Source organism: Dysidea avara, chromosome 9, assembly GCF_963678975.1.
Source record: "Dysidea avara chromosome 9, odDysAvar1.4, whole genome shotgun sequence".
Lineage (NCBI taxonomy): Eukaryota > Metazoa > Porifera > Demospongiae > Dictyoceratida > Dysideidae > Dysidea > Dysidea avara.
Window position 1 is genome coordinate 29,154,026 of NC_089280.1, and position 27,286 is coordinate 29,181,311.

General features: G+C 39.2%; 2 protein-coding genes across 5 annotated transcripts in view; one reads left to right on the forward strand and one right to left on the reverse strand.

Moving 5' to 3' along the window:
* Positions 1 to 3,024: 3,024 nt before the first annotated feature.
* Positions 3,025 to 13,933, reverse strand: LOC136267164 (1-aminocyclopropane-1-carboxylate synthase-like protein 1). Of its 2 annotated transcripts, XM_066062252.1 has the most exons (14): positions 13,779 to 13,933; positions 13,555 to 13,717; positions 12,591 to 12,650; positions 12,000 to 12,079; positions 8,467 to 8,536; positions 8,202 to 8,268; positions 7,480 to 7,637; positions 6,038 to 6,138; positions 3,930 to 4,019; positions 3,833 to 3,878; positions 3,617 to 3,761; positions 3,427 to 3,569; positions 3,220 to 3,373; positions 3,025 to 3,170 (listed from the first exon to the last, which is right to left on the reverse strand). In XM_066062252.1, the coding sequence occupies exons 2-14, from the start codon at positions 13,690 to 13,692 to the stop codon at positions 3,139 to 3,141; spliced, it is 1,284 nt and encodes a 427-aa protein (XP_065918324.1). In that variant the 5' UTR covers positions 13,693 to 13,717; positions 13,779 to 13,933; the 3' UTR covers positions 3,025 to 3,138. The 2 variants fall into 2 exon arrangements, with proteins under 2 accessions (XP_065918324.1, XP_065918323.1); XM_066062251.1 differs by lacking the exon at positions 13,779 to 13,933 and having other exon boundaries at positions 13,555 to 13,770.
* LOC136267165 (DNA-directed RNA polymerases I and III subunit RPAC1-like) overlaps positions 13,888 to 27,286 on the forward strand; it is a 37,713-nt gene continuing 24,314 nt past the window's right edge. The window contains exons 1-5 of one of the 3 annotated variants that reach the window (XM_066062253.1): positions 13,888 to 14,039; positions 14,256 to 14,315; positions 14,373 to 14,477; positions 22,243 to 22,305; positions 23,436 to 23,505. In XM_066062253.1, coding sequence (XP_065918325.1) covers positions 13,995 to 14,039; positions 14,256 to 14,315; positions 14,373 to 14,477; positions 22,243 to 22,305; positions 23,436 to 23,505 — 343 coding nt within the window. In that variant the 5' untranslated portion in view covers positions 13,888 to 13,994. Of the gene's footprint in view, positions 14,040 to 14,075; positions 14,210 to 14,255; positions 14,316 to 14,372; positions 14,478 to 22,242; positions 22,306 to 23,435; positions 23,506 to 27,286 lie in introns of those variants that run through there. The other 2 variants (XM_066062255.1, XM_066062256.1) reach the window with 2 other exon arrangements.

Below are 27,286 nucleotides of genomic sequence, written 5' to 3' on the forward strand. Positions count from 1 at the left end.
TGATTAATCCCAATACACAATTGGCTTTGTTTATAGCAGAGGTTGCTTGGCTATGAAACTTTAAGCTAGAATCCACTATTATTCCTAGGTCTTTATGTTCTGATACTACCTGTAGGGGTTGTCCATCCATATAATATGTATATGACATGGGTTAGAGTTACCCAGATGCATAACAAATGTCTTAAACAATGTTGAAATTCAGCAACCACTTCATTGACCATTCTTTTAATTAGTAATAAGAGATCTTGTTCCAATTGAAAGTTACTCTGCTGGTTTACAATTGGGCAAAACAACTTAACATCATCAGCAAACAACAACACTTGGGATGATACTACGCTGGGAAGATCATTGACATAAATTGAAAACAAAAGAGGACCAATCACAGATCCTTGAGGCACACCACTGAGTACATTACTTGTAGCTGATTTAACACCATTAATCACAACAGCCTGCTTCCTTTGAGAGAGAAAAGATCTAATCCACTGCAGAATTTTGCCCTGTATGCCATAAGCTTCAAGTTTTAATAGTAATCTTTCATTCGGGACAGAGTCAAAGGCCTTACTGAAGTCCAAATACAGTACATCAACAGGGACGCCTTTCTCAAGAGATTCAGTCCAGTAATGTAATGCAGTTCAGGGGCGGATCTAGGATTTATAAAAGGGGGGGGCTAACTCAGGTACTAATCTCTTGGGTAGAGGTGTGCGAAGCACACTTCCCAGAATGCGAAGCATGCTGGAACTAGGGGGGTCTGGGGGCATGCCCCCCCAGGACAATTTTGAAAAATAGATGCTAAAATACTGCAATTTGGAGACATTTCCACATAAAATTCATACCTGTAGATATTTTATATACTGCCTTTAGATTATAGGTATGGCTCTCTGAAGCATTTTGCTAATGGAAAAGTTTGGGTAGGTACAGACAACCAAGTACATGATGCACCCCTCTCACAATTGCACAACACTGAATAGGTGCATGTTAGAGTAAGAATGTTAAAAGTGAAAAATTTTGAAATTTGAACAATACAAGATTGAATCTGAGAGCATTTTCAATGGAAATTGTGTACCTGAATTAAATATTGCCATACATATTAACTACACAAGTAGATGAATGAAGCCCTTTAAACAGACCAATGCACTTCATTGTGTGTATAGGTGCAGGCAGATTTGGAAAAATTCCATAACAGAACCAACTACATGTTTCCAGTGAATGTTCTATTAGAGTAGTAAACTGACTGCTCTATTAGAGTATCTCGATCTTGTACACCTCCAATGCTGATCCAGGTCCTTGTTGAATAAACTTTAGCATAAATCCACTGATAATACCTTGAAAAGATGTTTATAAGGTGGTTTTATGAGTATTTGTATTATTAGTGATCTATAATTATGCTAAGACAAAATTTCATTATAATACTCAGCATATTGATCAAGTAAAGCCTAAATATGAAGGGGGGGGGCTTCAGCCCCCAAAGCCCCCCCCCCTGGATCCGCCCCTGCAGTTAAAAGTTGTGTAACATGTAACACAGGAGCATCTTGGCATAAAACCATGCTGTTCATTAGCTAGTAGATTATTCCTAAATAGATAGTCAAACATTTTATCTCTGATCACTGATTCCAATACCTTGCAAATCAGTGGAGTCAAACTAATCAGTCTGTAATTAGATGGGAGTTTACGGTCACCCTTCTTAAACACTGGAGCCACGTCTGCTAGTTTCCAATCATTAGGAACTATACCTGTGTCCAAGGATTTCTAAAACAATACTGCTAAAGGTTTTGACAACTCAAGAGCTGTTTCTTTGAAAAAACGGCATCTGGACCAGGTGATTTATTAGCATCTAAGTGACATAACTTGTCATAAATATTTTTATCGGAAATCTGAATATCAGCCATTGGCACATCATTAAATACATCAGGTAAAGAAGGCATATTTCTTAAATCTTCCAGGGTAAAAACACTTGCAAAATACCCATTAAGAACATTAGCTTTATCTAGAGCTTCTCCATTATCACTAGTCCTTAAAGTATCCACAGGTAATCTAGTCTTCATTTTAGAATTAACATATTTCCAAAATACTTTCGGATTTGTTTTGATGTTTGAAACAAGGTTTTCTTCATAATCAGACTTCAGTCTTCGAGTCAAACTACGAAGATCATTACGTACTTTAGACAAAAACAGCTAAGATTGAAGCAAAAGAATGTACTATCAGTTTGGTTCAGTTAAGGTTGAGTTAATGTCTCCCAATTGATATCACTATAATTAAAGTCTCCCACTAATAACAGATGCGATGGCTGTCTATCACACACTTTCTGAATAAAGTCACTAAGCAACTTGGTACTTTCAGCTTTACTAGCATTAGGACTTCTGTATATACCCCAAAGAGTAAGGGAAATGTTATCGGGTAAAATAAGCTCTGCCAAAAGGTATTCCTCAAATAGACTGTTCGAAAATATAATTTGTTTAGTACTAAAAGCAATAGAAAAATACACTATAATACCTCTTTTACCTGATTTACCTAAGTCAGTTGCATTATAGTCAAAATTTGAATAAAAATTATATCCAGGAATTGCCAACTGAGAAAAGGGTATAGAATTAGATTGCGCTTTTGGAATCACCTCAGTAAGAATTATAATATCAGGTTTCTCAACACTTATCATCACTAAAAGGTCATCTTTCTTATTTAATGCTTGGTCAGCATTTGTATAAACACAGTTAACTTCTTACCAGTACCTGTCTTGAGAGAGTCTAGTCAATTAGATGTGGAATTTGGTGGATAAATCCAACCATAGAATGTGTAAAAACCAAAACTATGCCAGTCCAGTCCAGTCCAGTGATTAGTTACACCAGATTTATTGATTCAAAACATCAATTCTTATTTACAGACATTTCTGAGATGTGGACAGTAGTGTGTACCAGACTGTGTGGATAAGAGAGGTTCCACTGTATTGTCAATGGCATAGCAAGATTTGGTTTAGGATGGAAACAGATAATTATGTATCCCTACATATAGCTACTACATGAGTACTACACGTTTAACTTTTGTGTTGTTTAATTTCATACTAAGCCCTTTCTACAACTACGTAAAGAAATCAACTACTGAAATTCAGATGTAGTTTATTAATTAAGTACGTTGGTGGCTCATAGATCATTCCAGTGCCTTCTGCAGTCTCTGTAGAGCTGTATAAGTTATTGTATAATCAGTAATATTCAAAGGATGAGTACTAACCTAGCTTCAAGCAGGATGGCTCCTCAGCAAACACAATCCTAAACCATCCTGGTTCCACACCATGGAAGGCTACACTGGGAGTGATATACACTCCAACATCAAAGAATTTATCCCACAGAGCTGTTTCAGCTTCATGTGTACTGTCACTGAGAAACTACATCAGTGAGTATCAGTCTCAAACTATATCACACACAACAACAGCGTTACCTTATTGAAGTTAGCATAGATATAAAGACCACCCATTGGTCTGATAAATGGTACTCCATTCTTATTCAACCAATCAATAGTCATTTCTAGTTGTTCTCTCAACCGATTGACACAGGTTGGGAAATACATCTTCTCCAGCCATTCTGTTAGGATAATATATAATGCAGACACTATAGCACTGCATACTAACCCCTATCACTGATCATGGTTGTGAGCATTTGACGGACATAATTAGCTGGTTGGTGTAATAAACTAAATCTTCCCAACATCAAATCTTTGACGGGTTGGCAGTGGGTGACCAGACAACCAATTTGAAACCCAGGCATACCAAAATCCTATTGAGACAATGGCATGCAGTACATCAGACACTTATACACTCTAATAGAACACTCAGTACACTACACACCTTACTGAACCCCCACAGGAGATGTACAGCATTAGGATCAGGTAAGCTAGTAGTGTTAAACAATGATATCATCTAACACACAATAGAACCACCTCACTTATCAATGTTTAATACACTAACAAACTCTGCATCTTCACTGTGGACAGAGTTCATGTAGATCTCATCACTGATATAATGCAGTTGATTGCTACAATAGAGAAAATAGGTTATAGTAAATAGAGTGAAGCTGTGAAGTATGATACCCTGGTTATATTTTCAAGTGCATTGATGGATAAAATCAAGAGTATTTGTTTGTTGTACAAATGACAATGGATTTGAGCTCGTAAAAGTTTCATCCAGAAACTTTAGCAGCCTAATCTGCTGTACCCCATTACACAAAGGCCTGCCGTATTCATGTGGCAAAGTTTCTATGAGCAGTGCAAGCTGCTGCAGGCACTTTATAGGAAAAAGTAAATATAATTTTTACTAGAAATTTAAAATGTTTCATCACCATCTTCACAAAATACATTATAAGGACTATATACAAGAAAACCTCAACTACCTTGAGAAATGATAACAATGACAACTTTATCAAAAATTGTCTGTCCATAGTGTCAATATTAGCTACACACCAGTTCATTATTGTGTCTTCAAGTTAGTAAGTAGGGAACCCTAAAAGAGCTCATAAAATAGCCCCATGTGCACAAAGTAGCTGATCCCCACTCTCTGCTTCCTCTTCTAACACAGCAGTCTATAACTCCAATAATACAACCATCCATTGCAATACTATTTGTGACTAAAACCCAACTTTCCATTGCTTCAGTAAGTATCAGAAGACTGGCCTATCAAAATTTTAGATCATTATCATTGGAATTATATCACTAGACAGTAGAAAGAGCAATGAAATCAATTTGTAAAGCGAATAAACTACAGGCACTTATATTCGTTTCATTTGCATTGGTCTATAGAGTTAAAAATTTCACCCCAAATTGACTAAGGTATAGTTTAGCCCATTCACTAGCACATACAAGAATCAGTGGCAGATCTAGGAGTTTTGAAAGGAGGTTTCTGGGAGGTGCATTATAAAGCCGTTGCATTAGTAGCTAGCTATATTAAACATTAGTACAGCTATGTAGCTACACTAACAGCTATTGTGCTATTATTTAGACATTCTTACTTGCTCTATCTCTTTTATCAAAGAAAGATAAGGTTTTTCCATGCTTCTAGTTCTCATCAGGGTCTCTTCTTTTTTGTGTTCTTATTTTGAACTTATGCAAAAGCAAGCGCCTGAAAAAATAATTATCAAGTGAGCAGACGAGCTGCTGTGCAATTGATCTAGTTGGCCTCAAGAGATGAAAAAGAAGATATTCTGTAAGTTAAATGTTACTGTTATGATAAAGAGCTATTTACAATAGAAGAATGGCTTACTCAGCCAGTATCACTTTTAAAAGTGAAACTCTGAAAGGGGGTTTCTGTTGAAACAACCAAAACTCTTCTAGATCCGTCACTGAGAATGAAGTAGGGCTGAAATAGCTATTATACGTAGCAATGTTACTAATGCCTATCCTGAACAAAATCTTCCTAACTATACATTTTTCCATGAACATGCTTGTTTTGCTCATAATCTGATCAGAAACAAACATTACACTCATACTATGACAATTAAGCCGGTAGTAATAAATAGCTTGTAACAAAGAAAACTTGACTTCAAATATCCTGGTGGCAATTTATTATCCTGATACCTGTTTCTACCTTATAGTATGAAGGCGTTTTAAATGAAGAATGAAGAAATGATGATGAATTTATTTAGGACTACCAAATCATGAACAAATGCGCATACCACACATGACCTTGGGGATACAGGTATAAAACAAAGATATTCGGCCACTTCATGAACAGGCAAATAAGATGGAGTGCAGGTTTACGCATGCTTCTCTGAATAATAGCTACTTGAATATTTTTCTTTTGTATATCATGCATAATTTCATCTATTCTTATTACATATAAGCATGCTGTGCGGGTTTCGCTGAGATAGTCACATTATTTCAATTACTACTCAACAAGATAATCATTTAACATTAACATTGGCACTAAAATATACTAATATACGATGAATACCTCACTGTAAATTGAGTGTGCATACTATAGCTAGAGAACTACTAAGAAACTTTTCTCTTTAGCAACTGTGTCCTCCTCTTGCTAGCTCAAGGTTACTTACTTACTTACCTGTGGCAAAACTGGATCATTTCTCGGATTTGTTCTCTGGTGAATATTAACCCAACTGGATTACCAGGATTAGAGATGAGAAGTGCCTTCACCCTACAACCCTAGTGTATGGAACAATACACAGCTTTACATACAAGCTTATCAGATTAACTACATGCAGGTATACCACATGTCTATGAACAAAGGTCTTTGGTACACAACAGTAAGCTGATTATCCAAACTAATACGGGAGAGAGACTGATCATACATCTGTCAAGTACATAAGATCAAAATATTATTTTTGTAAACAGGACAGTCCAATCAAGTTTATTCAGTTGCATTATGCAATAGAACATGCAGAACTCATAACTGCCAGGGGCCAGTGTTGGGACAGCTACTTTTTACAAGTAACTAGTGACATATTACATATTACTTGCAACAGAACTATTTAGTTACAGTTACATATTACCCATAAAATAAAGTAACTATAATAATATTACATATTATATTACTTTGTGACCACAGCCTTAAGCTGTCACGTGTGAAACTACCACCTTATCACGTGACATTATTGTGCTGTTGGACAATGTGCAAATCTTGGTTATAAGTAGGAAGCTGGTGAATAAGCTTCATTTAGTAGGCTTTGTTACTTTGTTGCGGCTAGGCGTTACTCAGTGGATCACTAATGAAATTAGTAACTTCGTTACTTGTAGTAATAATATTATGTAATATTAGATTTGTTACAGCAACTATATTACTTAGGTAAGGCGTTACATTTGTAAGTAAAGTAACTTGAGTTATATTATCTGTTTTTATAGCATATTTCGTTATATTACTTAGTTACCACAAAAGTAGTAACGCATTACCCCCAACACTGCAGGGGCGGATACAGGAAGGGGGGGAGGTCAAGGGACCCCCACTCCAAAAATTTTTAGTATACCAAGATTGAGATACTCTAATAGAGCAGTTACAATATTGGTTGTGACCTTTTGTTATTTAGTCTTAGCTTACCAAACCAGAAACAATGTAGTGCCTCAGTTCATTTTGACCCCCCCTTTCCATAAGTCTGGATCCACCTGACAACTGCTGACCAAATACTCTAACTAAACAGTCACTTAGCAACAACAACAAAAAAAAACAATTAAATGTGAGCTGTATCTGACTGTTTAGTATGACTGCTCTATTAGAGTAACTCAATCTTAACAGGTGCAGGTATTTTGAAAAATATAGTGATTCTATTCTCCTCCCCATTTTGAAACCTTGCTTGCACAATATTCATGGGTCTACTGTCATATATAACTGCTTTTAATATTTTGGGTTTGCCAAAATGCTATCCATGAAACATTAAAATTAATTTGTCATGCCTTTAATGTGTGCAAAATATTCCTTAAATTACATTTGTTCAATAAAATGAGCACTCCTATCACTTGTTAGAGGTCACAGAGTACAGTAATAACAAGTACCTCATTTTTAGCCTTAGCTAATGTGTCTTCTAACAGTTTAATGGTTGGCATGAAATTATTATCACTGGTACAGTCCACAGGGTAGATCTTCGCTCCACTTCTAAGACAAATGTCCATATCAAATCCTCCATAGTAAGGAGTGGGCACCAGGATGTAATCTGTGTGAGCGAACTTATAGCTGAAGTGCAAATAAACATCCAAAACAGGTATGGCTGGGTAATAATGAAGGTGACTGTATTCCAGAAGCCAACAAACAGTGCATGTTATCAAGAGTAAACTATTCACTCTTTGAGGTGTTTACACAAGAGCATAAGTAGGGAATACAGTGATTGGGTAATCCATGTATGTCACTCTCAATGGATAATGATGTAGAGATTGTTTTGTATTTGAGAGAATCACTCATAGAGCCAACAAGAAATTCCCTTGAATAATCCACTATTTTAGTGCATTCTAATAGAGATAAAAATTTAATTGATGGAGATAGCCAATACACACTGAAAACATTTCCTTGCAAAGTTATACACTCGTGCGTATGTAGAAGTACTGAAACCTTTGATAGAGAAGAATAGCCACAGACTTTATGTCTCAACCCTTAATAATCCCTACATCCTTCTACAACAGTACACAAAATGACCTAATACAACAATCACAATACAAAACTCTGCAACCATCATAACCTATTCACATATTGGAGGGTCTGTATACTCTATAGCCATATTTACCTCCAGGATCACATGCAGCATGACAGAAACAATCCAGTGAGGTGCCAGTTCCATTGTGAATGAGTACCTGCAACATAACACACACTGACGTGCAATGAATCCACCATTGAAGGAGTACAGTGAAATCTTTTAATGAAATCTTTGCATTAATAACTCAGTGGTAACACCTCCTTTAAAAAACAAAGCTTCGATGGAGGAGAATTGGCAAAAATGGATCGGTCTGAAAGTGTCTGTTATAGAAAGGTTCCACTGTGTACCAACGTACGTCTGATGGCTCAATGGGTTGAACTGGTTTAGTTTTCTGAGTAAGAAAGTCAGCTACAGCTGCCATAAACCTATGAACATTCATACAGTAAATATAACCATAATTGCTTAGCTATATAGGTACCACCACACCATGTTAAACACTCTATAGCACAGAGTACCCAATCCAGACTTGGAGTCAAATACATGAGTATTTGTATGTAATTGCAATTAAATACAAATTTTGAGTAACTGTGTTTGTAGTTTAGAAACTGGATATATTTGTAATTAAATACTTTCCTAATGTATTTAAACACTTACAATTACTTCAAATACTTTTAACAAATTACAATCGTAAAATTAACTGAATCTTTGATCATACGTAAGTGATGTGATTTGGTGTCATGAATCTTAGCTCCCAACCAAGAAAATGACATTTTCAATGATTTGATAGATGAGACAGTATCTTCTAATATTATTATTGCTCCCAATGACATCATTTCAGTGCAATGGTCAATGAATATATATTTACAGTCACCATGCTTACCACAAGAGAAGGATCTACTTACATTTTGGAAACTAAATGTTTCCTGTTGGCTAAACTAGCAGCTCAAATTTTGTGTGTGCCAGCTTTGTATATACCCACTTCTCAGTATTGCACAGAAGATACTTTAATCCAAGAGATGCAGGCTAACAGATAAAAGATTGATGTTTATTAGATGCAGTCAATAGCGCAATGCACATACAACCCCTCTACATACATAGAGCTAATATATTGCCTTACAGCTTAAAAGCAGTAGTTATAGTAACAATGATATTACGTGCATAGATTAGAAGATAATAGTGTAGATAGACAATTAAGTGGTTGAGTCACTAAGTATTTGCAATTGTATTTGTATTTGGAAAATTTCTAGTGTATTTGTAATTAAATACTATGCACTGTATTTGACCCCAAGTCTGGATACCACCATATTTGTATATTAATTAATGCTGCATAAAAAAAATTGCCTTTTATCGCAACTTCCCTTGATACAGTGAAACCTCACTTAGCAGCCACCTCTTTAATAACGCCACCTCATTGCAGTGGCCACTTTCAATGGGTCCTATACATAGTTTAAGAACTCATTCATTCACACTATCCTGAGTGTTTTTATTATTAGTTCCAGTTCACACTACTACATCTGACATGAACTCAATAGTGCGTGTGCCAAATAATAATGAGCTAAACTAAATACACAATAATTTAATTATTTAAGCACTTAATAAAAAGGTACTAGAACCAGCTGAAATAAGCAGTACCCACCATATGTAAGTTACAGGGTTCTCCTTTCACCAAGCATACCAACACGTCACTAGAATATAACTGTCGTGGAATCTACTGGAAACACAGTAAGTATGTCATAGCCACATTGTAGAATGGTTTAGTAAGTAGAAAATCCTTGCTGAGTTATAACAAAAGCAAATTATCAAACAGTACGGTAGTACTGTTTAAGTAGGGTTTACATCAAAAGTGACGCACACCTCCAAAAATACCGCCTTTAAAAACCAGCTTAGAAACTTCTTACACGACAAAAATCACCTTTACAGAATAATATTAGCCGGATATAGAATTTTTTTTTAAATTGTCAAAACTTGAAATTTCATCTCACTCACTCACTGACCACAGTCGCAAGCCTAGAGCCCAAACAAAGCAGCACACGGTCACCATTTTATGCCACAACAACAAACTCACTAGTGGATGTACCTATTGGGGTTCCGACAAGTGTACGCCCTGTGCGCCTTGTCTTTTCTTTTATCTTCAATCAGGATGCTTGTCTTCTTCTTCATCCAACGAAACTATATCGAGGCGTTAATTTTCCATATCAACACTTACTTTATTAAGCAGCATAATAGATGCCACAAAACTATTTAAGGCGCTTAGACTATGCTACTGTACGGAGCTTGAGGTACCGGTATTTCCACAATAGGTCACAAGATCACACCCATTCTTTATTCTACGTATATCAATCTATATATCGAGACTACGGTGACCATGTCCCTTTTACGCTAGCTGTATTTGTGACCACACACCTTCAAGTTGGTAAGCTGATTCAAGATACACCTGTACTCTAGTCTAATAATCGATTGAAACCACAATGACCACACCCCTTTTTGGGTGTAAGAAGTTTCACCCCTCTAATACAGCAGTCACCCTAATAGAACAGTCACATGTTTATAGCTAGCTGTATGCTTTAACAAAAAAAAACTAAACAAACTAGTATATTAAAAATTATGAATTTAAAAATGAAGCAGGGATCCAAGCAATAAAAAGTAGTGAAACAAGAGATGAACAATGGCAGCTATTACAGCATAGCTCAGTGGGAAATCCCTACTTTGGCACTGAACACAAAATAATTGTTATACCATATCAAAATAGGGATTTCCCACTGAGCTATGCTGTAATAGCTACCATTGTTCATAACTTGTTTCACTACTTTTTATCGCTTGGATCCCTACTTCATTATTAAATTTACAATATTTTTTATTGTTAACCTAAGATGAATGTCCTGGAATGCATTCACATTGCATCCTATCCCAGGCCAACCCACCTTGTCATATCGTGCGGAGTTGTGCTCAGGTTAAAAGGATGCACTTCATGACCTCATAATGAATCCACATCATTACTGGGTGCTCTCATAGGTGGCCCTATTAATAAGGTTTCTGTCTCTTCTTAGAAACTTAGAAATGCATCTTGAAAATGAAGTAAACTACTTAATTGTTCTATTGCCGCACATACTGTACTACAGCAAGTGTAAGTGAGGAACTTTGTGCATCTGTTCCACCTCATGGAGATCTTGCACAGCATGTGAAGCACACTCCAAAAAAGTATGAGCCTTCTAAGGGGTCTGTACATGTCCTCTTCCATATGAGTTTCAGAAACAATGTTGACTAGAATCACCAATGCAAGTTGTAACTGAAACCTCTGGCTGACTGCTCTGTTAGAGTTATTGCATTGAATACCCTATTAGAGTATCACTAGTATTATACTGCTTCATTTCGTGTCCTCAATCTTTTGTTTCATTAATTTAAAAATTTTCCATTACTTTTGTGTGGAGCAATCTTCAAACAGCTATAATCTTTCTGTGAGGGATGGCCTGCTGCTTTGAAACTGTTGCAGAGACATCATTGCGTTTATTGTGTGTTGGATATTCTATCTAACAGATGGAAAAAATATTAAACTTAGTTTCAACTCCTTGGTTTATACTGCATGACTATAGCCAACTGTTGTATTAGCATGTTTGACTGTTTTACCAGAGTATCTTTGTCTTCCTGTGATAATTTTTGGTACAACTGCCAAGCCTACTGTGATGGCCATATTATAAAATTATAATGATGTCAGATAGTATCCACTAAACTTGCAGGAAGCATTCAAGAAGAAAACTCAATCTTACTTAACTACTAGCACAGTGGTACATATACTGTAACTTATCACTAATGTATACAATTAAACTACTCCTTATGAATACAGCAGCTAGTGTAATGGTAAGTACTATCAGTATCTAAGTACAAACATACTTTACAGCATAGAATGCAGGATATCCACTAGGATATCTAACTAGTTGCTGTGACCACTGGTGACAATCTGGCCTTGATAGCTATAGTGTATTACAAACTGTAGTAAGTTAACCTCCACTGTTTACACAAAAACACACACACACACACACACACACACACACACACACACACACAACTCAGGGTAAACACATACATACACACATAGATTATAGTATGTTCACGTTGAGCTGAATCGTCAAAAACATTTAATAACTCATGGATGCAAATACACACGATCTTGAAATTTGGCTCATTTGTAGTGCTGCTTGACCCGCTAAAAATATTTCAAAATCTTTTTGTTCAAATATTTGACATAATATTTACAGCCAACCAAACTTTTCACAATACATTCCCTATGGGGAAGCCATATAAGTACAGTGTCCATCGCAGCCCTTTCCCGAACTTGTAATGGAGCCAAACCGTACGTGTCTGTTGTTGACACCTTCATCTGGTTGGCTGAATGTTAACTCCGTTGAGAAAAAATCCACTTTTAATTTTTAGCTGTTTTTCAGGATTCAGCTCAACGTGAATATACTACAGTATCAAACCTACCCTTTCCTGAATAAGGTCCAACACTGATCCATTGTGACTTACTCCAACAGAAATGATTCCCTAAAGCAAAAAAAATATCAATTGACTAGCATGTACTTGTCGTCTGTGCTTAAACTAAATAAATATCATGGCAAATTGTGAGAGTGAACATAAAGAGGTTGACTATTCACAGCTGTAATAATACTCCCAAACATCTATGCTGTGTTGTATGATAGTAGAGTTGCAAGGGGTAGTCATTCCTATACCACCTGATGATACACTTACAACCAGGATCAAGATCCAATCAAGTGATTAACAGGTTATTGCACATTGAATCAAGCAATCAAGATGTCTGCAAAAATGACAATCAAGCACCTAACTTTAACAACACAATAATTTACTATACTTTTACGGTTGGCTATCAAGAATCAAGACTTGTTTATAGATAAGATAAAGCAATCAAACAGAAGTTTCACTGATCAAAATTATTGATTCTCACTGCAAGTGTAGACGGTATGGAAGTGACTACCCCCCAAGTTGGTATCGCTACTATCAAGATACTCTAACACAGCAGTTATCTGTCAATTATGTTTGAAGACATGATGATTAGAAAGATTGGCATTGAATCAGTAGCTTTACAAAAAATTGGTTCAGACTGATTTTGCTTAAATCGTCCAGATCAGATACTGGATCGGTACATCTCTAGTTAGGAGTATCCTAAGCACATTGTTAATAATGCTTGGGGTAGGGATTTGCATCATAAATTTGATCCCAGGGTCAGAAATGTGTCATTGAATTTATAAACCCTCACTTGGGGGTAGGTGTAGTCCCTACCCAAACACAAAAGGGAAAAGGAGGTATACGCACTAGACTAGAGGTAGGCGTGGATTAATGGGAGCATTACAACACACAATTTATGCAAACTGTTCACAAACTTATATAAGTTATTAGCACCTCGTATACTGGGTGTTGTACTATCGCTTACCTCCGGATTGCTATCTTTAATGTATGGATTCCTGTCATATCTTAAGAACGCTTCCAGCAACTTCACTTCTCCTTTTTCTGAAGCAAACCTATTAGACGCGTACCAACTGTCCAGCTTCGCTCGCATCGGTTCAGCCATCGTGGTTTCAGTGGTTGCTCAGTATCTATAGAACACGTACACGGTACACTACATGCATAAAATTCTAAGCGCATGCGCTTAAATACCTTACAAAACTTTGCTTTGCTCCGAACAATCGTTTTTCGTAGATTCACGTGCTTTAAACTAGCATGTATTTAAGTGTATACTCCGGCCTCGAAATGAGTACTTGCAATTGTCTAGCACTCTTTTTTGATAAGCCCCTGCGCGTAAATCACGGCAAGATCATTTAGATATGATTGTGGTTTAAATTTCTTTCTCCTCGCGTTTCTCTACTAGTATTTATGGCTACGGATCAGTTTATATTGGACACGCACACTATTATAAAGGCAAGCCAAATGTTTATAAAAGTGTTAATTCACAAATTAGCCCTGTTTTGGTGGTCGCACGTGACCGAGGACTAGTTTTTGTGTCTCATTATTCAATAATGATGGTCCATATCTGATGTGAGTCGACAGCGCGCTCACAGGCATGCAGCTTGTTTTGCCTGCTGGTTCTGGTACTATACTACAATGCTGACTGAGTTCGTTTATGTTCTTTTTTAGCCGGTTGACGGAGTTTACAATCACCCAGATTCAAAATGTGTAGAGAAGTTCAGAAATAAGGTAATCGTCTTTTTGTTTGTGTATATGTAGAACTAATACTGCAATAAATTGTTACAGTTTAAAATCAACATTCTGAAGAATGCGTTCGACCATTTAGAGTTTGACATGATTGGTGTAGATGCTTCAATTTCCAACGCAATCAGAAGAATTTTACTTGCAGAGGTAAGTGATGGCATGTCACTCCAATAAGCACGGTACTACTATCTGTGGTCGCGGTCAAAGCCATTCAAGATTGATTTTGAGTTTGACTGTGAAGATTTGCCTTGTCCACCGACTTGGTTCCCTATATTTTCATGCACTACTCGTAACTGCTACTTACCTATGCACCTTTGAGTGTGTAGCTTGACCGTCATCCATCATTTAAAATCAGCCTTTTCACTGACCTTTTGCTTTGACCTCAGTTGCAGATGGTAGTACAGTGGTTATTGGCCCCCTTGAGTAAGTGGTATTGTACTGTGTAATGTAGATACTGTGTGAGAATTCTCCATGGTTTTATTCATTTGAACATATCACACCAAGATTGTTCCCACCCCTACAAGAAGTGGTTGGGGATCTTGATCCCCAGGAGGCCAAGATTACTTTTAACAACAATGGTTCCCACCAAACTACATATGGTCCACCCCTCAAATTTAAGGGCAGCCAGAGGACTAGCTAGTTTTTGCAGTCAAAATGGTCCACAGGATTTGGTCTTATGTGTTTGCATGTGTAGCCAGAATGGCAACTGAATAGTCTATACAGCAGTAATTAAGGGGGACGGCGTGATAGTAGTAGCCTTCTGCAGCGATCTACGTGAAGGATTGCCTCGTAGTTCACGGATAACTCAAGCCTGTCGTTAACCTTCAAGTCTATTTACTGCACACACTAAAATCACGTGATCATTTACATTACATCATACACTACTAATTCTATATAACGCTATACTAATGTAAGTCAGTCCGTGACATCCTCGGGGGGGGTGCCAAGTTCCTTGATCCAGTGTTTTACCTTGTCCATACCCCTCTTTGCGGCTCTTCGTTTAGGATGTTCCCTTCCACTATTCTTATCTTCACTGTTGGCTGCACTGTTAAGTTTATCATGAGACTGAGAAGTTTTGTCACTTGCTGTCGGATTAGAGGATACTTCTAAGGGAATAAGTTTAGCTATAGGACGATTAGTTCTTCCATGTGTTGTTCTAATGTTTGCAGCCCGGACCAGTCCATCATTTCCCTTCAACAACTCTTCCACTACTGCCAATCTCCATGAAATCCTAGGGCTCTCATCATACACTAATACAACGTCCCCTTGCTTGATTCGTTGGTCATTGTTCCCTGAAGCTCTGTGATGTTCTCTGAGTGAGGTGAGGTATTCGTGCCTCCATCGGAACCAGAACTGATTTAGCAGAGCTGCTTGTATCTGTGCTCTTCGAATTACTTCTGAGGAGTTGCCAAACGTGGGGTCATCTATTTCTTGCTCCATTACATACTCGTGGGGAAGTGACACAATACGACGACCATGTAAAAGGTGAGATGGGGTTAGGGGTTCATCATCGTCTAGCTCTGAGGACACGTGTGTCAAAGGTCTATTGTTTAGAATGGCCTCAACTTCAACCACCAGTGTTTGAAGGACTAGGAGTGAAACTCTTGATCTGCCAAGCACCTTCTTCAGGGCCATCTTGGTGAGACCAATTAGACGCTCCCACCAGCCACCGTACCAAGGAGCACGTTTTGGTATAAAACGCCATTGCACACCACGTCTCCCCAGTGCTTCAGTAAGGTGGTCTGATTTCAATAGCTGTTGTAGATCTTCTGCAGCTGCTGTATATGTTGAGGCATTATCGGACACCAGAATTTGTGGTAAGGATTTGCGGCTAGAAAACCTCCTAAATGCAAGTAGAAATGTTTCCACTGTCAAGTCTGTCACAACTTCGAGATGGATAGCCCTGCTTGTAGCACATGTAAATAAACATACATACACTTTGGCTTCTGAATTCATATGTCGTACATACATTGCACCGGTAAAATCAATACCTGTGACCTCAAAGGGTTCAGACTCACGTGTTCTGATCTCTGGTAGTGGTGCAGGGTCCGGAATGGTGTATGGCTTTCCCATGTGTCTACAACAAGTAGTACAGTGGAGGAGGATTGACTTGATACGTTGCCTTCCAGTTGGGATCCAGAATTTCTGTCTGATCATAGTCAAGGTTGAATTGGTGCCGGCATGAAACAATCTGACATGAGCATCTAAGATGATGAGAGATGTTAAATGGTGCTTTGGTGGTAATAGCAAAGGAAATTTGGCAGTTGCACTTAGGGGGGCATTGTGAATTCTGCCTCCACAACGAAGTAGTCCATCATCAAGAAACAGGCGTAACTGACGGATAAGGGTGTTTCTCTTCCTACGAGACTTGGTAGTAATGTTGACTAGAACATTGCTGTAAACTTCTTGTTGGCTTGTCTTTACCCACTTCACTTCAGCGTAGCATAGTTCAGAAGGTGTCAATGGTCCTGTTGATCTTTCCTGATGTTGTGCTCGGCAGTTTGCAATGAATCTCAACACATAGGCTGACACTGCTAGTAGCTTGGAGAGAGTGCTGTGTTTGGAGATGTCAATTACACATTGAATACCAGTAGGATGTGACTCTGAAGCATTGGATGGTTGAAATTCTGTGGCAGTGACGGCTAATGCTTGCAGTTCAACAGTAGGTGAGTACTGCCAAGTAGGCCAACTGTCATCACAAGCAAGCCACTGGGGTCCGTGTTTCCACAATTCAGACAACTTCAGTTGTGAAGCGGTGATTCCTCTGGTCAGCAAATCTGCAGGGTTGTCCTGTGTTGGGCAATATCGCCAAGCATGTGGTTCTGAGAGGTGGTGAATTTCAGATATGCGGTTGGCTACAAATGTGTTGGTCCGTTTCTCACCCTGTATCCAGTGCAGGACAATTTGGCTGTCTGACCAGAAACAAGTGGATAAACTGAGAGGGTGAAGAGCTTGTAAAATACAATTGCATAGTCGCACTGCTGTGAGAGCACCCATCAGCTCAAGTTTAGGTAATGTTAGTGGTTTGAGGGGTGCGACCCTGGACTTAGCCATGACGAATGAAGTACTATTTCCTCTACAAATGAAAGCCACTGCTCCATAAGCTGTCAGACTGGCATCAGCAAACACGCGAAGTTTGTCAAGTTGATTTGACAAATTGACTGTAGGGAAGTACTGCCTGGGGATCTGTACACTTCTGGCATCCTGGATATTCGTTGCTATGTTCAGCCACTGTGTTTGGTCTTCGTCGGATAGTGGTTCATCCCAGTCCAAGTTACGTTGCCACAATGATTGCATAAATATCTTGGCTCTGACTGTCATGGGAGACAACAGTCCTAGTGGGTCGAAAACCTTGGAGGACTCCTTCAACACTTCTCTCTTTGTGACTAGTGAAGTGATACTTGGAATAGGTGACTTGGACGTGAGGTGTAGAGTGTCTGCTTGTGTGTCCCACTGTAGTCCCAAGACATTGACTGGGTTGCTCAGGTCTGCTACCTTGTCTCTGGTTGCTTGCTCTGTGAGTTTGCAGCTGTTTGATGCCCAACTTCTTAGATTAAAATGTGCCTCTGTCATTATGGATCGAGCATTCTTGTATAACTGAACAGCCTCTGATTCTGAAGAGCATCCAGACACTATGTTATCTACATATAGGTTGGCGAGATGTTCTGGGCAATGGGTGAGTTGTGCTGGGACAAATGACAGTGTAAGGCAGCATTTAACATGAAAGGTGAGCACACAGCACCAAACAAAACTACTCTAAATCTGTAAGTTACAAACTCACTCTCTGGGTCCTTTGGGTTACTCAGCCACAGAAATCTTGTCCAATCTCTATCATCCTCATGAAGAGAGATGTACAGAAATGCCTTCTCTATGTCTGTACATATTCCAATGGTGTGAAGGCGGAAACGAAGAATGATAGAGCACAGATCATTCAGCTGGGGTTGGCCTGTGAGCAAACAGTCATTCAGACTTGGTTGATTCCTGGCTTGATGGCAACTGCAATCATAAACTATCCGAAGCGGGATAGTAGGTGAGTCTTTGCGGACAGCATGATGTGGAATATAGTGGCATCTAGAGGTGTTGGTTGGGTGTTCTACTTTCTCGATAAAGCCACGCTGCTCCTGATCAGCTAGGATGTCATTGTACTTGGCAAGTAAATGAGAATTCTGTGCCAGTTTGCGAGCCAATGTTCTTGTTCGGTGAATACAAGTTGAGAGATTTGTGGGAAGGGGAGCATGATTGTCCTTCCATGGGAAACGAGCACTGTATGAACCATCAGTCAAGCGTGTCACATTGTTGGCAATGTATGTGTCAAGAGTACTGTTAGTGGATTCCTCCTTTGGCGTGATTCCTACCGATTCTACAGACCAGAATTGCTCTAGGTTAGGAGTAGGTTGAGCTGCAACATGAAATGAACTAACAACTGGCTTCCTTGCAGAGGGTGTCTCTATTGGACCTGACAGAAGATAGCCGAGTTTGGATTTAACGGCAGTAGGACCATTGCCTCTGATCACATGGTCCTCCACAATGTTCCAATATTGGTCAGCTCCTATTAGTAGAGTGATAGAAAATTGATCAGTTGGAGGAATCGGGTGAGCCAAACGTAATCCTTTGAGATAGGGGAGGTTCGTGAGTGATGTTTGATCCACTGTATGTATCGGTGCGGCAATTGTCGGCACAATCAGGACGGTTAATGGTAACAGTTTACCAGAAATACTATGGAGGTTTATTGTTGCAACATCAAACTTGCTCGTGTTGCTGGTACTACTACCAAAGGTGGACAGGGAAAGTTCTATACTGTCATGTGGTTGTATCTGTAAGCATTCTGCTAAGCCTTTGGTAAGGAAGGAGCGTTGAGACCCCTCATCAAAGAGGATATTTGATTCCACATATGTGCCTCCAGCTGAAATGGTAGCTACTGCAGTCTTGAGCAGGCAAGTGTTGCTGCTTGCCAGGTGTAGTGAAGCTGATGTGGTTGGTTCTGAGACAATGGTACTGAAGGATCCTTCTGTGGTAAGAGAGGTTGATTCAGTGTTGGGTCCAGGTCGAATGGTCTCCTGTTTCTTCGGATTGGCTTCACTGCAAAGGCTGGTATGGTGCTTACGTTGGCACTTGCGGCAGCGATACCTTGAATTGCAGACACTGACTTTATGCTTCCCAAGATAGTTGAAGCAGAGGTTCTTCTCGGTTACCAGCTCCTTGCGTGCTTGACTGGTTGCTACGGTCTGGCAATCTGAAGGGGAGTGGGCTCCCTTGCAGAAAACACATGTGCGTTGAGCAGGTGTACTGGATCGTCCTGTGTGTTTGTTGATGGCCTTACTTGTGCCAGCATGAAAGGCTGCAGTGGGGTGAGTACTCTGAAAGGCATGACCTGTCACAAGTTCTGATTCAAATACCCTGACTTCCTTCTTGATTGCGTTTTGTAATTCTGTCAAGGTCCACTCATCGCTGTCATGTTCTCTAACCATAGTCTTCCTTGTAGCCGGTGGTAACTTGTTTAGAATTATTGGGACTAATAGATTCTCATAGGTGTCTGTGGCTTTGCCCAAGGAGGAGAGACTTCTTACATGTCTTTCAATAGTGTCATAAAACTGTTGCAAGCCAGTGAGTGTATTAGGGGGCTTTGGAAGATCTATAAAAGCTTGCATGTGGGCTGCAACTAACTTGTGAGAGCTGCCATAGCGGTCTTTGAGGAGTGTCAATGAAAATCCAGCAACAACTTGAGAGGCTTCACCGCGAAGAAGTGATCTGAGATAGTTCAACTTCTGGACTTCAGAAATAGCAGGGTTGCTGTGCACAGCGGCATCGAAGCCATCCCAGAAGGGCTGCCATTCCAGTGCGTTACCGGAGAAAGTAGGTAAATCAAGCCTGGGTAATCGCACGGTTGTGTTAACTGCCTGTGTGACCTGTGACGCTTTGGTAGGAGGATGAGGACTGGCTGATGTGTTTGTATCTGCTTTCATTGTCAGTGATGAAGTATCAGAGGAACGTGAAGCATCTTTGGTCTCAACTGTGTCTGTTTTAGATTCTAGTGTTACTGGTGGTTCTGTGATACTAGCACTAGGTGGGCGGTGTGTTTCTGTATCCTTAGGCTGTGGTACGACTGATATGGGTAGTTCCAGTACCTGAAGACGTTTCTGTAGTCGCTTCCCTTTTGACAGAGTCCTTGATATTTCTGATTGAAGTTCTTCTGATTCCATACCTCCATTTCCAGTTCATCTTCGTTGGTTAAAGCCAAAATCTGCTTGTCTAAATCTGTCAGTATTGTTTTCTTCCTGTCCAGCTGTAAGATCAGTTCGTCGAGTGTGTCAGCATCGTCTTCTTCAGGTGTAGAGGTGTTGCACCGTTCCAGTAACTCGTTGGTAGAGGTAAAGAGACGTTTCAGGTGAGCGCGGTATCCACGACGAGACTGAACGAGGCGTTTGAGTTCATCGGCCATGGTAGAGGCTCCAGTCGGCGTTGCTGTGGATGAAACAAACAAAGAAATGTTCTGAAAATGTTTCGCTTGCCTTAGTTGGTACCGTTAAACTGCCACGGTACCACGACGTTTAAGTAGCGGGTTAACAATGAGACTAAGGCGAAACGAATCTTCTCCCTTTACAGCACCAGAAATAAGGGGGACGGCGTGATAGTAGTAGCCTTCTGCAGCGATCTACGTGAAGGATTGCCTTGTAGTTCACGGATAACTCAAGCCTGTCGTTAACCTTCAAGTCTATTTACTGCACACACTAAAATCACGTGATCATTTACATTACATCATACACTACTAATTCTATATAACGCTATACTAATGTAAGTCAGTCCGTGACAGTAATGTTACTGCAATAGTTTTGTTTAAGTGCGATAAATTTACCTTATGCAAGTAAGACACATGCACTGTAGCTATTCTTGTATACATATGCAGAAATGGCTGCTATAACCCATGCGTAATTCCTACTTAGCCCTTAAACCCACATAGACCAGAAAACCAGCCCCAAATACGTGTGCCTTGCACAAAGCGCTGTAACTTTCAAAGCATTCGTCCTATGCTTACACGATTACATCATTCTACTTGTGATGTAACAAGGATTAAAATGGGTACCTAGAGGTTTCCCCTAACGCTAAAAAGAGAGACTATAACTAGCCTACATTTTTGGCAGGGAAACACACATACCCTTTACATACCTTTAAAATGATCCATAACTCGGTGATGATCACTCCTATCAACTTGCAACAACTTCCGTTCATTTCACCATAAAATTTTGTATCAGGCCACATATAGCTCACTTGAGTAAACTCACAATCGAAATGAAAATTGTGGCAAGAATTTTGAAACACGGAGACATGACTTGTTGATGTTCATTGCTTCATAACAAGTAAGACGACGCTGTTAGAGTGTTCATTTAACCTTCTCCAAGTAGTCCAGTGAACAGACTTTGGAACAATGTGTTGTTGTAGGCTATAAGAATTAAGTTACCCCCCCTCTAATGTGTCCATATTGTGTAAACACGCAGTTCTTTGCAGGTTTAAGGGGTAAATTCCTAATATTTACGTGCACATATTTGTAGCATGGTTCATCATTATTGAACATAATATGGTACGACAACAAAGGAAAGAATGATACCAGTCGTGTTTGAAGCAACCTAGCTGCTAGTTGGGTACTAGCAAGTTTTGTGGCCATTTTGTTTCATTTTCGGCTGTACACTCATCACATTTGTTTGAATTTAGACAAGAATAGTTGCAGAGGTGCAAACAATCCACTGAAAAGGGCAAAATTACCACAAGTATGTGTTAGTGGGAGCTATTGTTGTACCACCTGAAAACTATTTCACTGACATTTGGGAATTTATGATAAGGTCATTGTACAGTATGTGCGTGTGTGCGTGTGTGTGTGTGTGTGTTAATGTTACTGGATTACTGTACTAACCAATAGGTTCCCACTATGGCCATTGAGAAGGTGTTCATGTATGATAACACCTCCATCATACAGGATGAGGTATGTATCTAATGTGTATTTTGTTGGATATAAATTCACAGATAATATGTTTCAGCAAGAGTTAATAATAAGAGAGGAGAGTATCTAACGCCGTATAGTCCTGTAACAGATGATTGCGCAGAAGTTAAACGGCTTCTTTTCCGCGTAACGTACAGACTGGCTAGTATATTTTCGAATTTAACCACAAAGGCTATCCCAGACACGAGGGCGTGCGTTCAACTCGATGTTCAAATTCACCACGAAGAGCATCGTTCTGTTGCGTAAAGAAGTGTGACTGTTAACCTCGAAGATAACTCTGGGGGAGAGCGTCTGAGAAACCAATAAACACTGAACCAAAGGTGGAGTATCGCTTCGAATTTTCACTGCATCGCCATGTTACCCTACCTTTGAGCATTCTTCAATTGAAGGAGCACTGTTCCCTGTACATACAGCTCAGTGTTTAGTTCAGTCTTCGAATATTCTCGAGGATTCATCACGGTGCGGCTAAACTAATTGCGGTAAGGAAACGAACAAATACTAGAAGCCTATATGTTACACGGAAAGGAAGCCGTTTAACTTCTGCGCAATCATCTATTACAGGCCTATACAGCGTTAGACACTCTCCTCTCTTATTATTAACTCTTGGTTTCAGACTTTACTGTTTTCTTAGACCACTTATAGACATAGTTTGATGTCTAAACGGTTATAGACAAGTCACTGTAAAGGCCTCCCTTATAACATCTTCCCCCTGAGTGATTTTGGACCCCTGGAATCTATTGGTGGACACGAGTGCATGTACGCATGCGCAACAGTAATAGTGGGACAAATGTCACAGGATCAGCTATAGAATGGATTACTCGGTTAATGAACTGTATAGAATAGAGTGCAAGACATTTTTTTTGCTTGTTCGTACCAAAGTTTAGACTTTGCTGTTTGTAAGTTCATTCCAGTTTCTACTATGTGAACAAAATCAACATAGTCAACCATCATAGTTTATAGTGAGTATTCAGATATGTATATAGTAGTTCTATGTATTGGATGGATAGAGTCACCTGATTCAGCTATTGGTCCCTGAGAATTTACCCATTGTATAATTACGCGTGTATATTGGAACACAGGTAGAATAGTACATATGACCTTGTCTTTTGCAGGTGTTAGCTCATCGGTTGGGACTAATTCCTATTTTAGCTGACCCAAGAGAATTTGACTTCATGCCATCAAGTGAGTGATTTTGTGTGTTGTGTTATTTAATGCATGCAAGCATAGGGGTGGGCAATATACCAACATTTGGTTGTTATGCAATATCTTTTTTAAACTGAATAATTAATACCGTGTACAGATATATTGAGAGTACTGGAAGTTACAAATTATTCAAACAGTATTATGGCAGAAGTAGTTAGCAAGGGTGGAGCAAAGAGCATAGCATGGGACTACTAGAAACGTGCTAATGGAAGACCAGTTGAATATGGCAGTGCTACAGTATTTGTCACCTCTGTTGAGAAAATCTGTTGGCTAATACCTCCAATTCATTTTCCCGCTTGCAGAGTAAGCACTGCGTAGGTACGTAGGTAGTCTGCAATGAGGCTATTGATGAATGGATGCTTATACAATACTGTATTTAGTGGGTATTTAGTAACTCCACTTTATTTATAGTTTTCGTGGTATGATAGTGATCAATACTGCCCACCCCTATGCAAGTAGTGTGATTTTAATATCATATAGTAGTACTGTACATATGTTAGGGATCGTGGAGGCCTACATTGTCGCACAAAAATATTTACCAAATACCTTAATGGCTTCTTGGCAGTATTGCTTAAGTAGAGAATTAAGCCCGGAGTGTTTATGGAGCAGCAAAAAAAACCACTTCTGATAAGTTGCTATGAAATTTAATTTTAAAGTAGAATTTTAACTGACTGACTAACTGCCTGTCTGATGCCTTCAGACAAGTTTGGCTAAGGCTACAGGCTTGATTTTTTCAGTTAGATGTCACTTCAGCCTGACAGGCGCCTTTTATCATGCTGTACAATGTGCGCATCATGGACTTACCTTTGTGTCCCATTCCTTTTTGCTGACAGTGCCAAGGTGTTGGTTCACAGTAAAACATTATGGTTTCCCTGTGCTAACTATCACATGTAAAACAGCAATCATTCATAGGTACTAGATTGATTGCTCTGTGACAGGCTGAACATAGCTGAAAATAGCTGAAAATGAAGCACAGTCCATACAAAATTAAAACCCACAATCAAACCTCAAAGGTTCTACTATAAATAGAGTTGATTTTACCTCACTGTATCTGAAGAAAGAAGAGGATTCAGCTACAAACAATTCATCCTGTTTTTTTGGAGGGCTCCAGTCTAAATGGACAGGAAGCCTGATCAGTACTGGCCTCTGTGTTCTGAATCTTCTGTACAGGGTGTATTTTAGGAGGTGGGTGGATATTGTAGGTCCTGTGTTCTGATCGTTCTTAAGAGTACTCTACACAGATTAGCTGTCTTACATCCAGTGTTGCAAGAACTAAATGGAATATGTGTTAGTGGGATATATAATAACAAGTTAATAACAAGAGAGGAGAGTGTCTAATGCCGTATAGTCCTGCAATAGATGATTGCGTAGAAGTTTAATGGCTTCCTTTCTGCATAACATACAGACTGGCTAGTATATTTTTGCAATTGACCACAAAGACTATCCCAGACACAAGGGTGTGCGTTCATGTTCACCACAAAGAGCATTGCTCTGTTGTGTAAAGAAGCGTGGCTGTTAACCTCGAACATAACTCTGGGGGAGCGCGTCTGAGAAACCAATAACTCTGAACTGAAGCTAGGTGGAGTATCGCTTAGAATTTTCACTGCGTCGCCATGTTACCCTACCTCTGAGCATTCTTCAATTGAAGGAGCACTGTTCCCTGTATGTACCAGCTCAGTCTTTGGTTCAGTCTTCGAATATTCTCGAGGATTCATCACGGTGTGGCTAAACTAACTGCGGTAACGAAACGAACAAATACTAAAAGCCTGTACGTTACACGGAAAAGAAGCCGTTTAACTTCTGCGCAATCATCTATTACAGGCCTATCCAGTGTTAGACACTCTCCTCTCTTATTATTAACTCTTGATAATAAGTTGTGTAGCACTGTAGTTTGGCCAATTGCGTAAAGCATAATGTGTCACACATTGTACTGGTAGTGTATACATATTATCCTTATTGAGGTACAACACATTGACACAATGAACAGTTAGTATAGTCATTGGATGATACAATCACGGGGACGTATCTTCATCTCCATTGAGATAAGACCGTAGGCTTTGGAATTTAAATATATCCAAGGTGGTTGACGATTTGGATTGATATGATAGCAGCTATTGTACCACCACCCACTAGCACCAAGATCTGCACAATTAACAGTATGCCTGTCATTGTCATTATCGAGTGTTGTGAATTTCATGCCGTTGTGTCGACCAGTTGCAAACGGACTAGTAGGTGTAATGCCAGTAAATCCTGAAGCTGCCAACTGGTAGTTGTCACTAGCACTCCCTACCCTAAAGCTGTTGTAGTGTACATAGGATCTGGTACCATTTTCAAATTGAAAGTCAATCCTCAACTCCCACTGACCTATCTGTGTAAACAAATGTAGTCCCTTGAGACCATACCATAGTTTATTACTGTCAAGGACTCCAAATCCTTCTTCATACTCTTTCCAAGTCCTGTTAAAATAGTTCACTCCATCTTTAACATTTCTCTGTATGACCATCCATCCTCCATGACTGGTGTCCATGTCACAGTAAACATCAATTGATAGAACAGTAAAGCGAAAGGATTCACAACTATCATTGGACACTAACTGGTAGGTGCCAGAGGGAGCTTTATTACGCGGCAGGTAAGCTAGGTCACAGCAACTTCTGATGGTCATCGTATCTGGAGTACATTTGGTCTTGAACTGGTTACACTGTTGGAGGAGGTTATCACATTGTTGATCAGCATTAGTAGCCAGTAGTGAGCTGACTAGTATGAGCAGTATGACTAGTTGACTCTTCATATCTACTATACTGTATAGTTGATCAGTTAATGTGAACTAGCAGTAGTTGATGTTATTTATACTAACAATATTGTTTATGTCAGTTGGGCCAATAGTTTTTGTTGTCATCATCTCTCACTTTGTTAGTGGACACAATAATGATGTCAGTAGGTAACATCAGACTGTAGTTTTGTGAATGGATAGAAGACATTATGCACAACAATGATGGCTAAGACTACGGGATCATTTTTTTCACTGTTAGACGCTGCTTTAATCTAAAAGGTACCTTTAAGCATTATTGCAGTTCATGCATCATGGACTTACCTTGTCCTCCTTTGTGTTGCATTTCTTTTCACTAACAGTCAATTCATGGCAGCATATCCATGACTTTGTATTGAAAATTGTATTTTTTTTTTTTTAATCATGTCTCCAACAATTGAAGTAAAAAGATTGGTTGTAAGCTAGCTTCACGTCTCATTCTCCGTGTGTACAGCTTGGCAGTACTGGTTAGACATAATTTAAATCCTAATGTACTTTCAGAGTGACCCTGACCTCTTCCAACAATTTTCTACAGAATTTTATTTAACTACATTTAATTTGTTACCAGCCAATTTTTGACTATGGACTCATTTATTTGCTGTTTTACGTCGCTCATGCCTTTACACCACCACAGCAGCTACAAAACATGCATCAAGGACTTACGTTTGTCCTCTTGTGTGTCCCAATCCTTTCTCCACTGCCGCATATGTAAGTGTTGATTTGCAGGTAGCATAGCAATGGCTTCCTAGTGACTATCAGTTTTATAGTGAAAATCATCTGTATTTTCTGTAGTAACTGGATTGATTGTTTCTTTGTTTGTACCGCTACAGCATTGCTGTAAACAATGGCTGAGCATGGCTGAGCATTGCTGGCCATTCCATTTTTCAGGAGTTGATGGAAGTTTTCCATATCTTCCATAGTATAATAAAATGTATTAATTTGAAACTCATTTTG

Bases quoted from the DNA above. Each gene is read 5' to 3' on its own strand.
- LOC136267164 (XM_066062252.1), bottom strand. From the start codon at position 13,692: ATGGCTGAACCGATGCGAGCGAAGCTGGACAGTTGGTACGCGTCTAAT. The intron at 12,080-12,590 runs GTAGGTTTGATA...AATACACTATAG, and splicing joins TGGACCTTATTCAGGAAAGG to CTATCAAGGCCAGATTGTCA. The intron at 3,171-3,219 runs GTTAGTACTCAT...TAACTTATACAG, and splicing joins GCCATCCTGCTTGAAGCTAG to CTCTACAGAGACTGCAGAAG.